The sequence below is a fragment of the Fragaria vesca genome, linkage group LG6 (assembly GCF_000184155.1).
Source record: "Fragaria vesca subsp. vesca linkage group LG6, FraVesHawaii_1.0, whole genome shotgun sequence".
NCBI lineage: Eukaryota > Viridiplantae > Streptophyta > Magnoliopsida > Rosales > Rosaceae > Fragaria > Fragaria vesca.
Genome location: NC_020496.1, coordinates 3,771,330 through 3,786,674, shown reverse-complemented (window position 1 = coordinate 3,786,674; position 15,345 = coordinate 3,771,330). Strand labels below are relative to the sequence as shown.

The 15,345-nt window shown below is 36.1% G+C and overlaps 2 protein-coding genes across 2 annotated transcripts; one reads left to right on the top strand and one right to left on the bottom strand.

Moving 5' to 3' along the window:
* Positions 1–8,090: 8,090 nt before the first annotated feature.
* Positions 8,091–8,955, top strand: LOC101292619. The gene is made up of 3 exons (XM_004304865.1): positions 8,091–8,264; positions 8,347–8,430; positions 8,669–8,955. Exons 1-3 carry the CDS (start codon positions 8,138–8,140, stop codon positions 8,953–8,955), a joined length of 498 nt encoding a protein of 165 aa, XP_004304913.1. The 5' UTR covers positions 8,091–8,137.
* Positions 8,956–9,505: 550 nt separating this feature from the next.
* LOC101307999 (GDSL esterase/lipase At1g09390-like) lies at positions 9,506–11,723 on the bottom strand. Its single transcript, XM_004302254.1, has 5 exons — positions 11,391–11,723; positions 10,684–10,854; positions 10,309–10,469; positions 9,938–10,202; positions 9,506–9,836 (listed from the first exon to the last, which is right to left on the bottom strand). The coding sequence occupies exons 1-5, from the start codon at positions 11,629–11,631 to the stop codon at positions 9,604–9,606; spliced, it is 1,071 nt and encodes a 356-aa protein (XP_004302302.1). The 5' UTR covers positions 11,632–11,723; the 3' UTR covers positions 9,506–9,603.
* Between the last annotated feature and the right edge of the window lie 3,622 nt (positions 11,724–15,345).

Genomic DNA, 15,345 nt, shown 5'->3' with positions numbered 1-15,345 from the left:
TAATACTTTCTTGATTGCACCAGCCATGTTTCTTTCTATCCAACTTACTTTCAAGAAGAAATCTGTCACGTATCTGTGTAGCCTTGTAGATTATGTTGAAGACTCATTGCATATGTATGGGGTTTTTTATGGGTCGCCCTTGATGACCTGTTTGATTTGTTTGCTGACCTCCTTAATTACATCATCACCATCTGAGTCGTCTGAGTACTTTTCCAGGTCACCTACATAAAAATAAGATAATTCACTAGAGCTGGGAAAGATAACACATAAGAACAATCTTGAATTTTCTTGGTTCTTGTCATATACCGACTTAGGCATCAGAGAGTGGAATGCTAGCAACCACGATCTTTCATTCTAACGCCAACTTTAGGTGAGATGTCGAAGATGGTGAACTTCCCGCATTTCGGTAATTGGCTGTAAACCTCAACAGAGAAAAAAAAGAGAGGAAAAAGTGTGTCACGAAACAGCGACAGTGACTAGTACAGTAACCGTAAGTGGCACTGTAATAATTGTCTATGGTTTCATCGATTATGTTATAAATTGAGAAAGAGCAAACTATATGGGAAGAAAATGCATGACACAAAATATTTTGATTTTTGGACCGAAACTCTATTTCGAAGTTAAGACCACATCGGCAAGCTCTTGGACGATTTATTAGGGTTTTCTAACCTTAATGACAGCTAGAAGAAGACTTCTAATTTGTTTTGATGATTCACTAAATGATATCGTTGTCATATTAAAAGAGGATATTATAAAATTAAGACGGATGACTAAGATTACAATAAATTAAAAGGGTTTCTCTTACAAATAGAAGAGAATTGAGGTGCATTCTCTGTCACTTTTTCACGCAACGAAGCACCTTAGGCATAGCTCTCTTTAGTTGCTCTTAGACACATTTTCAATTTTTAGGAATTTTAGTTTTTTGCAATTTCTCCTTTTAGAGCATATGCAACGGGAAGATAAAATCATTACGGACAGTTTCTGCATCAGTAAACCTCAAATAGAATGTCAAGGTCTCTTCTCTTTCTCTTGAAATAAGATGCATCTCTTAATGATGCAAACGATCTGCCAAAGCTTTCCTTAGTTGCTCATGAGTGTGAGAGGTATAAGTAAAACTTTTAGCCACCATAAAGAAGCCACGTGAGAGGATGGGTCTTAAACAATCTTAAGCATTATGAATTGCTTGCAACACTAGGAAAGGAGTACCTATAATGCAAATACTATTTCTTGGGGAACATTAGCAACTTGGACATGGTAACTGGTCGAGGGACTTAAGAGTGAAGCAACTGTAATACCCACAAGAGAATTGAACACACATTCATGGTTATTTTTTGATTTGTAAATACGTGAATTAATACTTCATATCTAGTTCACCACCGTGTCCTCCTCAGTGGCGGAGGTAGCAAAATATATGTGAAAGGGGGCACAATTTTTGTTTATTGTCTGTCATCTTTGTACACATGATTTTACGATCTCATGGTTATTCCGTTATATTTCTTCTTTCTCTGTTAAAATCCATATTACTCTTCCTTTCGCAGCCATATTTTTCCCAATATCTTTTGCTTCTAATATATACAAAAATTCATCTATTTATTTAACAGATAAATATTGATATGCAATAGAAACACATGCATAAGATCTATCATCTATAGTCACCATTGATAGAAAAACATGCTAAAATTTATGTACATCAAGAAAAATGTATAGAAAGAAAGAGATGTGCACAACATAGAACGATAGAAGAGAGTGAGGAAACGCATGGAGACGAAAAAGATGAGAGAATTGTAACTACAGAGCTAATGAGATCATAATCATCATATTATGGAGGAGGTATGAGGAGAAGAAGTGATGTGGGATACAGTCCCAAAGCCCAACCAAAGACTAAAGCCCAAATGCAATAAATAAAAGAGAGACAGAATGCTAATTAGTAGCTAGTCATCATCTAGTTCCCATTAGAAATAGAAGAAAATGGCTAACCCATCATCTAGTTAGCCTTCATAAGTCATAACAGTGGGGGCATAAAAGGAGGTCAGTGAGCAAATTTTAATATTTCTCTGAGGGCTCGGGCCCCTATTGGTTCTATGGTAGCTCTGCCAATGGTCCCTCTGATGCCAACACAATTACAGGGACCCTTAGAAACCTGATACCACCTCCAGCTTCACGCTTGGAAGAATAAACAAGATACATTATGGCCTCATTTCCATGCCAACCGGCAATTAAGGTCCCTATTGCACACTCTTTCCCGAGATGATTCATCTCCCAATTGTCGATCAAAGCCATAGCAGTACAGGCTGCAAGGTGAATGGATTCAACTGCATCCTGGCCCAAAGCTATCTCGACCACTTTTTTAGCGGTGTCTAGCATATTTCCAGTAAGTCGTGAATTTCGTGATTTAACCGTCAAGACTCTACCGTTAATAATATAGAACTTTTCATATTTATCACCCCGTACGTAGCCGTTACTGGGAATAGTTCCCCTCTGATCAGCAACAAGAAAGATAGCACTTGCACCAATCATTCCAATATAAGTTGTCCCGGTAATACTTTCTTGATTGCAGCATCCATGTGTCTTTCTATCCAACTTGCTTTCAAGAAGAAATATGTCTAGCCTTGTAGATTATGTTGAAGACTCGTTGCATATATATGAGGTTTTTTATGGATCGCCCTCGATGACTTGTTTGATTTGTTTGCTGACCTCCTTAATTACATCATCATCATCATCTGAGTCGTCTGAATACTCTTCCAGGTCACCTGCATAAGAATCAGATAATTCACTAGAGCTGGGATAGATAGCACATAAGAACAATCCTGAATTTTCCTGATTTTTGTCATATACCGACTTTGGCGTCAGAGAGTGGAATGCTAGCAACCACGATCTCTCACTCTAACGCCAATTTTAGGTGAGACGTCGAAGATGGTGAACCTCCTGCATTTCGGTAATTGGCGGTAAACCTCAACAGAGAAAAAAAGAGAGGAGAAAGTGTGTCACGGAACAGCGACAGTGACTAGTACAGTGACCGTAAGTGGCACTGTGATAATTGTCTATGGTTTCGTTGATTATGTTATAAAGTGAGAAAGACCGAACTATATGAGAAGAAAACGCATGACACAAAATATTTAATTTTTGGACCGAAACTCTATTTCGAGGTTCAGACCACATCGGCAAGCCCGTGGACCATTTGTTAGGGTTTCCTAACCTTAATGACAGCTAGAAGAAGGGTTCTAGTTTGTTTTGATGACTCATTAAATGATATCGCTGTCATATTAAAAGAGAATAATATAAAATTAAGGTTATCATATTGCAATAAATTGAAAGGGTTTTCTAATAAATAAGAGAGAATTAAGAAGCATTCTCTGTAACTTTTTCACGCAAAGAAGCACTTTAGACATAGCTCTCTCTCTCTAGTTCCTCTTAGACACATTTTCAATTTTTAGGATTTTTAGTTTTTTGCAATTTCTCTTTTTAGAGCATATGCAACTGGAAGATAAAATCATTACGGGTATGTAGTTTCTGCATCAGTAAACCTCAAAATGAATGTCAAAGTCTCTTCTCTTTCCCTTGAAATGAGATGCATCTCTAAATAATGCAAACGATCTGCCAAAGCTTTCTTTAGTTGCTCATAAGTGTGAGAGCTATAAGTAAAACTTTTAGCCACCATAAAGAAGCCACGTGAGAGGATGAGCCTTAAACGATCATAAGCATAGTGAATTGCTTGCAACACTGGGAAAGGAGTACCTATAATGCAAATATTGTTTCTTGGAATTTTAACAACTTGGGCGTGGCCACCGGTCGAGGGACTTAAGAGTGAAGCAACTGCAACACCATCAAGAGAATTGAACACACATTCATGGTTACTTTTTGACTTGTAAATACGTGAATATTGCATATCTAGTTTACCACCGTGTCCTCCTAATGTCAACTCAAATGCAGGGATCCATAGAAACCTGATACTACCTCCTAGTAAGTTGTGCATTTCGTGACTTAACCGCCAAGACTCTGCCGTTAGTAATATGGAACTTTTCATATTTATCACCCTGCACGTAGCCATTACTGAGAATAGTTCCCCTCTGATCAGCAACAAGAAAGATAACACTTGCACCAATCATTCCTATATAAGTTGTCCCGATAATACTTTCTTGATTGCAGCAACCATGTGTCTTTCTATCCAACTTACTTTCAAGAAGAAATTTGTCACGTATCTGTTTATCCTTGTAGATTATGTTGAAGACTCGTTGCAAATGTATGGGGTTTTCTTGGTCGCCCTTGATGACTTGTTTGGTTTGTTTGCTGACCTCCTTAATTTCATCATAACCATCTGAGTCGTCTGAGTACTCTTCTAGGTCACCTGCATAAGAATAAGATAATTCATTAGAGCTGGGAAAAATAACACATAAGAACAATCCTGAATTTTCCTAATTCTTATCACACCACAGGTTTTTACCTGACACTAATCAAATATAGTTGAACAAAAGCTAGCAATGAGGAAACATAACTCCAAAGCAGCTAAGTATCAGATGCATTTGCAGTTCATTCAGGAGTTTAACACTACAACTATAGCAATCTTAATTCATGATTTCATACCACAATAGCACATAAGGTAGGGACATTACTAGATAGATCGATCAACTCAAATTACAAATTTATAACTACACGATATATATCAGAAACAATTTCAATTGATATTGCTAGTTGTATACAAACCCAATGAAGTAAAGGGAATCAAGAATGTTCAATCGGCTACGTACCATAGAGAACGTGCATGATGCTTGTGAGCATATATGTTCTTTGTCCTTGAGAACCTGCCTGATGGCCCTCATTGCCTTCCTGTCAAACACAAACCCTTTAGCTTTCATCTCCTTTAGAAATTGCTTGGCCTCCTCCATCTTGTTGTGCCTTGCATATTCATCAAACACAACCGTGTATGTGCCCGCATTGGGCTGCAGTGTCTGCCCCATTATCTCCATGACACATTCCCTGTTAACCCCGAGAAAATTGGGGTCCAGGTCTGCAGCCAGTGCCTTGATGAGAACACTGTATGTGTAAGCATACAATCTTCACAATCTAACATCTTTTGGTACAAATCCAGAGCCTCCATGGCCTTGCCAGCCTCAGTGTACTCTTCGAGCATGCTGGTCATGGCCACCACCTTTAATGCATCGCCCTCTTCTATGGCCTTATCAATCAGCTCCATAGCAGAGTCGATGTAGCCCTCTGATACTAAAGTATAAGTTGTATTGTACAAACTCTTGTTAAACCTTTTATTGCTGTTATTCACATTTTTGAAATCTTCTGGAAAATCATTTGGGTCTCCTCCATGAGGCCTGTTAATTTTGATCATAGCCTTGATGTTTGGTGGTCCGGAGCTCGTTTTTGCCATTGGTAATTTTCAGTTTTGTATCAAATACTCTGTCAAATTGCAAGGAAATAAGGAAATTGTAGCCAACAAAGAACAACAAAACTGAAAACTGCAAAAAAAAATTAAAAAAAATGTATATATCAAATGTAACAAAGAGACATGTAGCCCAGCTTTTTGGCAACAAACACATTCAATTCATTGAAGCTGGGTTAGATGAGGGAAACCGAAAACACAAACCCTGAACACAAGACGTACATACGGCTCTATTTACCTGGAGAGATTAAGAAGAAGACGACTCCTTTTCTTCTGTTACCCTAGTTTTCTCGAAAGGCAAATGCCCATTTACCTCTCATTGTCTATTCTAATAACAATCTTTATCATGAGCCTATTTGAAAAGAAATGAAAAATGAGACTATTTTATGTCCAAATAAATAAATCTTTATTAAAGTCTTATACAACCTTGTCTTTTTCTTCTTCATTTTTGTATACAAGAAAAAAAATTATACAGTTAGTCCTTTATACCTATTTAACTTATGACTTGATACACATTTATCATTTATGATGTTGTTGTCTAATGTTATCCGTAAGTATAATCTCACTACTAGATTGATGTACAAGTCTTTCTTGTTTTTTTGATCAAAATTCAGTTTACCCCTATGGTTTGGGGTTAACACTATTTTAATCGATATCCTTGTTCTCTCAATTTTGACAATTTAATTTACTCATGAATTTTTCAATTTTCTTAGTCATGCCCATTTGCAAAGATTTCATCTGAATAAGTCGTATATCAATTTTAGTTTATTACCTTGTGGTTCATGTTAGCCCCTCTCCTTCTAATTTCATTAGTAACACCTTTTGGGGTATCAAAATTTTGATTAGTCGTCCTCTAAATTTATGTATGTAGACATCCAATTTATTTACGTCCCTATGTGGTTCAATTTTCAGGCTTTTGGCATCGCTTAAAAATAATGGACCTGGCTTCGCCTAAATGTGTAAAGCCCAACCCAAATACGCGTTGAATTTTGTATTTACTATATATATATTTTCTGTGCTGACGTCAGTACTGTTCACTGACACTGTTCACGTGAACAGTGCTGCGAAGATTTTTTTTTTATAAAAAAAATTAGTTATTTCCTCCTCTTGTTGTTGTTGTTGTTGTTGTTTGTTGCGTAGACGTGGACTTTCTTATTCTCTTAGTTTATGTCATGTCCTATATTAATGATTAAACTGTTTAAATTATGAATATTTGGTCATCTTTATTTATCTTGATTTTCAAGTTATGTTTATAACGAATGAGTAAATGAACCATTTATTCTTTTAAATTCAGGACTCAATTTGTCGATATCAAATTACAAATTTACAGCTGTGACCATGAATTTGTTAACAGGACAAATAAGATTGCAGGAAAAAACTGTATCTAACTTAGTTTACAAGACATGTACAATTGATTGCTCGAGTTGTATTTGTTGAATCTGTCCCTGTGGTTTTTTTAACTTATGGAAGAAAAAAAAATACACATTGTCTTATGTTGCAAGGTCCAGTGATTTGTAAGTATAAGGATTTGAAGTCCAGAACAGAAACTTTTGGTGATAAAAATAAACTACACACACCAAAAGTGAAGTCATCAAAATCAAATGGAACTTATAATAACTAATAAGTTCATGCAGAATTTTAGTCGTTATTATATCTTTTCAATAGTCTCTGTCAAGATTTTATGGTGTTTGATGTTTAGGATCAGTGCTGTATAAGGTAGCTATTATGTTAACAAATATAGTTTTACAATTTTAGAAGATGGATTTACAGTTGAATGAATATGCAGTTGGCCAAAATGTTTTAGAAGTAAATGTGAAATTCATTGGTATCTGCAAGTTGAAAATTGAGAAGATTTTGCAAACTTCTTCATCTTAGTAAACTCAATGCTCTGCAATGTCCTACGTTGTATTCCCATTCTTTCATACAACTCTTTCATTTTCAGTTTCATCCTTAGTTTTATAAGTTATGATCGTGTCTTGAATTACAGTACACTTCACAGATATGCAATGTGGAATTGAATGTCCTCGAGAAATTGACTTTTTCTGTTTTCTTCAGAACTTGGAGAATGAAGGAACATCTGGAGCTTCTATAGCTTTTCGTCATAAGATAAACATGCCGACGCAATATTGGACTAATTTGATGGTGTAATGAACAACAAGAACAGTGTTTTTTTAGCATTTTAGAGATGAAAAAACATCAGTTAATTAAAGAAAGAGGAGTGAGCAAACAAATTCTTAATAGAAGATGAAAGGACTCATATTGCTGGAAATGTCATTTGAATGACAATGAAAACATAATAGGTATCCATAAACAGTTAACCAATGTTAAGCATGTGTCCTTTGGGATACCTACATTGTAAAGATTCAAATCAATTGTGAGACTCATTGGTACAATATTTCCACCAATTTTTGTGAATACATAAATCCCAGAAAAGGAGCAACTTAGTAATAGATATAAATAAACCTCGAATCCGAGTTATCAAACAAAAAAACGCGATAACTGAGTAACATGTGATGACTTTTGATTTATCTGAGTAATATCAGAATGATCATAAAACATACTTATTAATCTTTTCTTTTATTCGATCATACTAAATGGAGGAAGTTTTGAGTTATGAAAAGCTTCATACATACCGCAGCAAAGCGCGGGTCAGATTTCTAGTTATAAATAACGGAAGACGAAACAGATCTCAATCAATCAGCGAGTAAAGGTTTCTCCAAAAAAGAAAATTATCAGCCAGTAAAGGGTATGGAGGTGTTGAGGTCATCGGAATTCCTCGAAAGCCTGGACCTGTCCGTCGTCCCCAATCCTGTTGAGCGTCCTCCTCGCGCTTCTACAATCATCCCCCGTGAATGTGGTCCTGATCTTTCGGAATGTAAGATTGATCTTATATTCTTTTGGCCTTAGGAATCAATATGTGTATATGTATTTGGTTTCTAACTAATGCCTGTGCACAGTTATTTTTCCTCCTCAGGAACCATGTCTCATAGATTATGTGTCACTTTTTTGCGATGGTTCACCCATTAATGGCGCAATTCCTGGTATGCTTTTGATTTTCTATTTTCAGTTGCATGGAATTTGCTTAGGTTTCCCCTATGCATGGTTTGTGATTTCTTGCAATCCTTGGTGTTTTTAGAGATTTATCTGGAGAACTTGTGTACTTATGTGGCTAAGTCATTTTTCAACCATTGCATCTACAGCTTCTCTTTTTGTATGTTTTTGGGTTTCATTATCATTTTTTATCATTGTTTTGTTAACGGATTTGCAAACTGTAAACAGGTACATGTATAATTTGTTCCTTGGTTGATGAACATGGTGAATTCGAATGCCCGTACCAGAGTTTTATCCCAAAGAATGCAACTGTTAGCAGCTGTGACATAGTCTGTAAGGTTTGTGATCAGTTGTTTTCAGGGCGATGCAGTAATCAAGATGGTGGACGTGCTAAAATCAGGTTATGTCATAATTGCATGATGTTTGGTGACCACTGGGCATCTCAGTGCCCCAAGGAGGACAGGGCTGTTGGAATTGTCGACGGTCTGTATTTCTCTGACGAAATCAGCAGTTAAGGAAAAAGTGTAATCTGGCTTTAGCTTCAGTGAGTTTGTAATCCTCCGGGGTCTGGTTATGTCATGTAATTTGTTTTCGTAACGTCAATGTACTGGTTTAATGAAGATATGACTTTGAAGAACATGTTAGCAGATAACGTATGTTAACGTCAATGTACTGGTTTAATGAAGAACTTTGAAGATTAGAAGATCACAGAGTAAACTTTCTAATATGCCAATCAAATTTTTGTTAGCTGCTCCATTTGGTTGGATTAAATTTTCTGGTTTCCACCTATTATCCACTTTCTTCTTTTTTTCCATTTCTCACAACTTGAAAATGTTCAGAATGCTGTTGTGCAAATTCTTACTATCGGGTTGGCTATGGTGCCTAGAAAAGTTTTGCCATCAGTCAGTGAGTTCATGCATTTTTTTGGGACAGGTATCAGTGGTTTTCGAGAATAGAGCACTACATTTACTTGGTTCAGTTTTGGCAGCTCGTAACGATATTTGCAAGACCATGGGGTTTCAATCTGATACACAGGCACGCTTGTAACAATTTCTAACATTCCGAAAACTTTCTTCTCCAATGTCTACCGTGCTCTTGAATCTTTGAAAATACAGCAGAAGAGAAATTGGAAACAAAAAGAATTCAAACAGTGGACTAAGTGACTAACTACGAACAAAGAAATCAAACGGAATCGGCGGTATAGAATAATCTGTCGATAGTATCTTTGAGGCTACAATGGTGTTTGCAGCTTCAGTGTAGTGAATCCCATCCCAACTTATGAATTGGGATGTATCCTTGCAAACCTGAGAACCGGGATAGCCGCATGTCAGCCTCATGTTGTAGTTGTATGGAGGACCTCCGTTTCCACAGCATGCCATTAGAGGACTAGTGAAACCTATACATAGGGGCAAAAATAATTGTACGTTGAATGACTTGAATCCCTGTACTAATTGAAGTTGCATAGTTTAAAATTTGTAAATCAAGAAATTGGCTTACCGTATTTGGTGGAGTTAGCAATGAGGTCATACTTGATGGCATATACATCTACATATACTACTTTGACATCCTTCAGCTCAAACCTCATCTCATCGCATGTATGGCGCAATCCTACATTGAACAATCTTGCAGCCGCATTGTAAGTTGAGAGGCATCCATATGTATCCATGTCCCTCTGCTGGACTGAAGAAAGTTTCTGAGGGAGACAACCCAATGGCCCAGTGTTGTGTATCCAAAAATTACGCCCGCCTTGATCATATAAAGTCTGCAAAATGATGCAGTAGTCATTTTGTATCATAAAAGTTGTGGAAGGCCATAAAAATGTTGAAAACACAAGATTTTTAATGTTTTTGTCTATCAAACAATCTCACCTTAACAGCGTTCTTGATTTCAGTAGTGATGGGTGGGATTTTCTTTGTTATTTGTGTTAATGACAGATTTTTGGAAAACAACTGAGCAAGGTCATTTTGTCCAATGTCAATCATGTAGAGTGCTTTCCGAAAACCTTCTTCATCTATCAAGTCTTTTGCGCCTAATAAAAGTTCATGAAGCATCATAATCAGCTAGCTGGGTTATACATCTAGTAATGTGCAGAAACAAAAGAATCACATAAACACATTCACAAGCAGTTGACCAGTTGTCAATTACAATGCAAGACAGAAATACTGTGCAAGAGCAGCGACAAAACTCAAACTCAAACTATAAATGTGTAATGTAACAAGATGAAATATATTCACCGTAGATACCTGCAGTGGCTTTGAAATGAAGGAACTGCATGACTTGGATGCTCAAAGAGAAAGGGATGCGTTTAGGGAAGGTAGACGACCCAACTATTGCAAAGTTCGCCCCATTTGTGAACTTAGACCCTGATAAAGAGTCTAGGTAAGGAGCCAATAGGCTAGTGTTCAAACTTTGGCCTGCACAAGATAACACCATACATCCATCTCTTAGAGAAATCCCAACGACTAATGAGTTGCTCTTAGAAGTTTATTTCAATATTTTAACAACATCACAAATCAGACTGTTGAGACGTATACACTAATTTTGACTTCGGATTCTAAACCCCTATCTCAAGAAAAATAAACAACCATTGTACAAATATCATGGAAGATTTTGTAACACATGACTTCTGCAGTTTTGCTACCACCTACATCAGTATTAGTCCGAGAAAACACATCAAATCTTAGTAATCCACATGCATAAGATTCATCGAAAAAAACAAAATCCACATGCATTATGCATAAGTACACGTGTCGAACTAAAATTCACACTACAGATCTAGTTAGGGTGGACCTCAACCCCATTACTACCATGCTACGATGTCGTTTCAGTGCTTAACACCTCCCAGATTTATTTAACAAATATAAATAAAGAAAGCACCGACAGACATGCAGTCGTCAGAGAATTCTACGGTGAAAAAGAAGTTACTATTTACGAGGTGGAGAGCACTTACAGAGGAAGTCGATGATGAGGCGACCGTCGGACATGCGGCCGGTGGATCGATGGAAGTAGGTGCGGCCGTAAGGGGGGTTGATGGTGTAGCCGAGTCCGGCGATGAGTCCGCCGGTGTCGGAGTTGGAGTCGCCGAAGTTGAAGATGACGGGGCCTCCATTGGTAGGTTGCTGCAGGCTGGTGACGGAGAAGGAGAGGAGAAAGAGAAGCAATAGGGCGGAGATGGAGAGAGAGAAGGCCATGGATATGGCGAAGCAATACTGCTGAAGCTGTCGCTGCAATGAGTGAGTCACTGTGTCAGTGTGATGTGTGTGTTTGTAGAGCTTGAGTAGTGCTTCATATAAATGCAATATATCCACTTCTCCATCATCAACGATTCAACGATGTTCCATTCTCTATTTGTTCTCTTGGTTTTTTTTTTTTTTTTTTTTGGTTCTGAGGAGGAGCACAATTTTAAAATTCAGAAAAACAATCACACAGCATAAACAGTTTAATCATATGTATAAGTTGTGTTACGTATGGTCTTTACAAAATATTTAAATATCACAATAATATGCTTTGTATTCATTTTTTAACAAATTAGATTATGCAGAGCTCGTTAATATGTGTTGCACAAATAACACATCAAGAGAACAAATAATTCAAGGGCGAATCCTTCTCAAAATGATGCGGAGCAGTTCCAAGAGAAATTAGATCAACACACATCCACCATTATTGTGTCAAACTCTAATCATTTACGAATCGAAGTAGCATTCTTTGGGTCAAAAATGGTAGCTTGCCTTTTTCTACCTTGAAAGTGATTATACACGAAGATCAGTCGTATCTTTTATTATGAAAGAAAAGAATGTCTTTCAATGTTTAAAAAGGTATCATAAATATTATGATCAAGTTAACACTGATAATTTTGTGAATTGAAGAACGTATGAATCAACGATGAATAAACAAAAAAAAAGTCATAGATTCTGCCATGGTTGGAGAAATGTGAGGATTGTTATTCAATAAAATATTAAGTAGCTTTTGACTATTTGTATATACTCAATTGGTTATCTATTTAGTTTTAAAAATTTAAATTTTACAAAATTAGTGTATTTTTAAATCATTTTAAGGACTTGGGTAATATAGCAGTCTTCTAATAATTGAAATGGAGTGGTGCTACATAACCAAAAAGTTTTACAAAAATTAAATACCAAATGAGGTGGCATCCTACATGGTTTGTATCACGTCCTCACTTTCAAATGAATAATTTTCATATCAGACATTTTTCTTCCAATTAATCTAAAAAGATTGATAAAATAAATGATAATGACAACTTCCTTATTAGAATAAAAGACTTGATCAGATCAACCTAGATAAAATAATCGAAGTACTGATCATCAAGGTTTTATCAGATCTAAGAGTATTGTAAATTTGTTTCCTCATTCCGAAACAGAAAAAGAAAAGAGCAAACATTTGGATTTCTTTGTCCACTATATATATGTAGGTGGGAGTGTAGAGCAAGAAAGACAAAATTGAATCAAATTGCAAGGAAAGTGTCAGGTGGTTCTGGGAAAGAATGGAAGTCGTCAGTCGGGATGAACTCAAAAACGTACATACATACCTTGCCGCAATACCTCTGTGGCAACCCCTTAATTCATAGTCAATCTTCTAGTTCTTTTTTACAACGATTAAGAAAATAGATGAAGGAAGAAGGAACACCTAGAAATTTTCTGGAAAAAATTGAAAAAACGTACTTGCTTTGAAGTTTTTCATGATAACCAAACCCTCAATGTCATCGAGATATACCATCAGTTTCCATTACATAATACCAAAATAGTTCTTATTTTATTTTCAATGTTGATTTTTAACTTGGATTAAGAAGAACAGAATATGAAGGCATGCTGGAAAATATTTGGGATTAAGATGATGATGTACGTGGCACATGCCACATCATTTGGTATAAGATTTTTGTAAAATTTTTTAGGGTTTTTAGCATTTTTCATTGAGATATTTGTAGCGTGAATAAAGAAGATGATAAGATGGCAATAGCCGCACCTTTTATATAGTAGATTTTATTTTCAAAATCAGGTAAATACTTCCATCATTATTCTCAGAATTAATGCATACAAAATAAAATAATATAACAAACGTAATGTTTAGAATGCTACTTCAGGGTATATTGAACATGTAAGATAGGGTATATTGAACATGTAAGATCGATGACTCTTCTTTTTTTTTTTCGGATAAAATCGATGACTCTTCTTTGGTGTAGAAGCATATTTCAATCCCAATAAGACCGAAAAAGCCAAGATGACAACATCCATAGAAGAAGATCAAAATGATACCTGTTGAGATGTGACTGTATAGTTTGCATTTTCTTCAGTTGGGATTTGTTCATGAAAGGCTATATTATGTTTTGGCAAATGCAATGCCTGATGATTGGGAGAAGGCACTATTGGAATGCCTAAACCCTCCCTATCTTTCTTTTCAAGCCTTCCACTCTCTAACAACAAAGGATCGCAATCTTCTTCTTCCTCTGTGGCTTTCATATTTTCGATCCCCTTCAGCAACTTTCATATAAAAAGTTCAAACCCTGAATGATTCCCAAATGAAAGTCTGAAAATTCTGCTCCTCTTCCCCTTGCAGAATGTAGTCTTGGTATCGAAATTTACAAAAGGATTCGATGTCTAATTTTTCTTTACCACCAAGTAAAAGGTGCATGATTGCGGGAGTTTCAGAGCTTGGAGTTTGTTTTTGTTAGAAGCAAAGACGAAGGTTTGTGTTGCATTGACTTGAGCGTAGAGAAGTTTTATTGTAATGTAAGCCGCTCAAACTAAATTCATAGAAGGAACTCCGCAATTTAAGCGCTAACCTCTGATCCTGTGGAAGAAGATCTATGTTTCATTTATAGGTAGAAGAACAACCAATAGGGGCGGAGCTCGAACTATAAGTCTATAGGGGGGGGGGCCGAGATATAAAATATGAAAAAAGATATATAAAATTTTAAATTGTCTATCAAAATTATTTGTTAATTAAAATTGAACTTATTGTTTTTGTTGATGCATACTATCATTTATGTACATGTAAATGATTATATATTGAAAGTTTACACGTATGTAAAATGGTTAGTTAATAACTAATCGATTATGGTGATAAATATGGCAAGATGCAACGAGGAAGGATATTATATAGTCCAAAATATCAAAAAAATCATTATTACGTGACATATTATTACATAGAAAGAGAGTCAGATCATTACAATTATATATAATTGTAACCATTTAGTCCTACAATAGTGGTGTAATTGACAATCTTCAAAAGGTTTAGGGAGTGCCATTAGTGTGGCTCCGTCAGTGACAACCAAAGTTATAAACTATGGCTACTCATGATTTTCAGTATTTAATTACCATTTTACTCGGTTTAGTACATTTGTTTATCTAATCCGCCAAATAATGTGTTGGGTGATTTCCGTCAATGTGGTACCAAGTTGGGTAAACTAGAGTGAAACGTAAGGGAAACGATAGTTTTTGAATAAAATTTCCAATTGTCATAACGTCGTTGGTTGTCGAGGACTTGGTATTGAATTAAGCCAACCGCGTGCGAAGCACACGTGAAGGTCATCTTGTCTATCTAACTTCTAAAGGTGTTGAGGGGCAACGACGTGTACGTGATGTGTAGGCAGACGTTCCCTCGGCCTAATGACTTTATGCGCAACTTGCATTCAGAAACTTAATGGTTCATGAGATTTTGCAATTTGAGAAACATTAATTATTAATACGTTTTAGTTAATTAATTTACACCATATTATCAAAAATGACTGCGACAGTTTACATTCCCAAGTACAATGCACACATTGACTAAACAGTACAAAATTAAAGGTCCAAAATTCATGTACAGTCCTGTTGTTTTACTTGCACACAGTATTGCCTCTATGATAAAAAAAAGTGTTTACTCCTACTGGTGTTTACAATGTGTTAGCC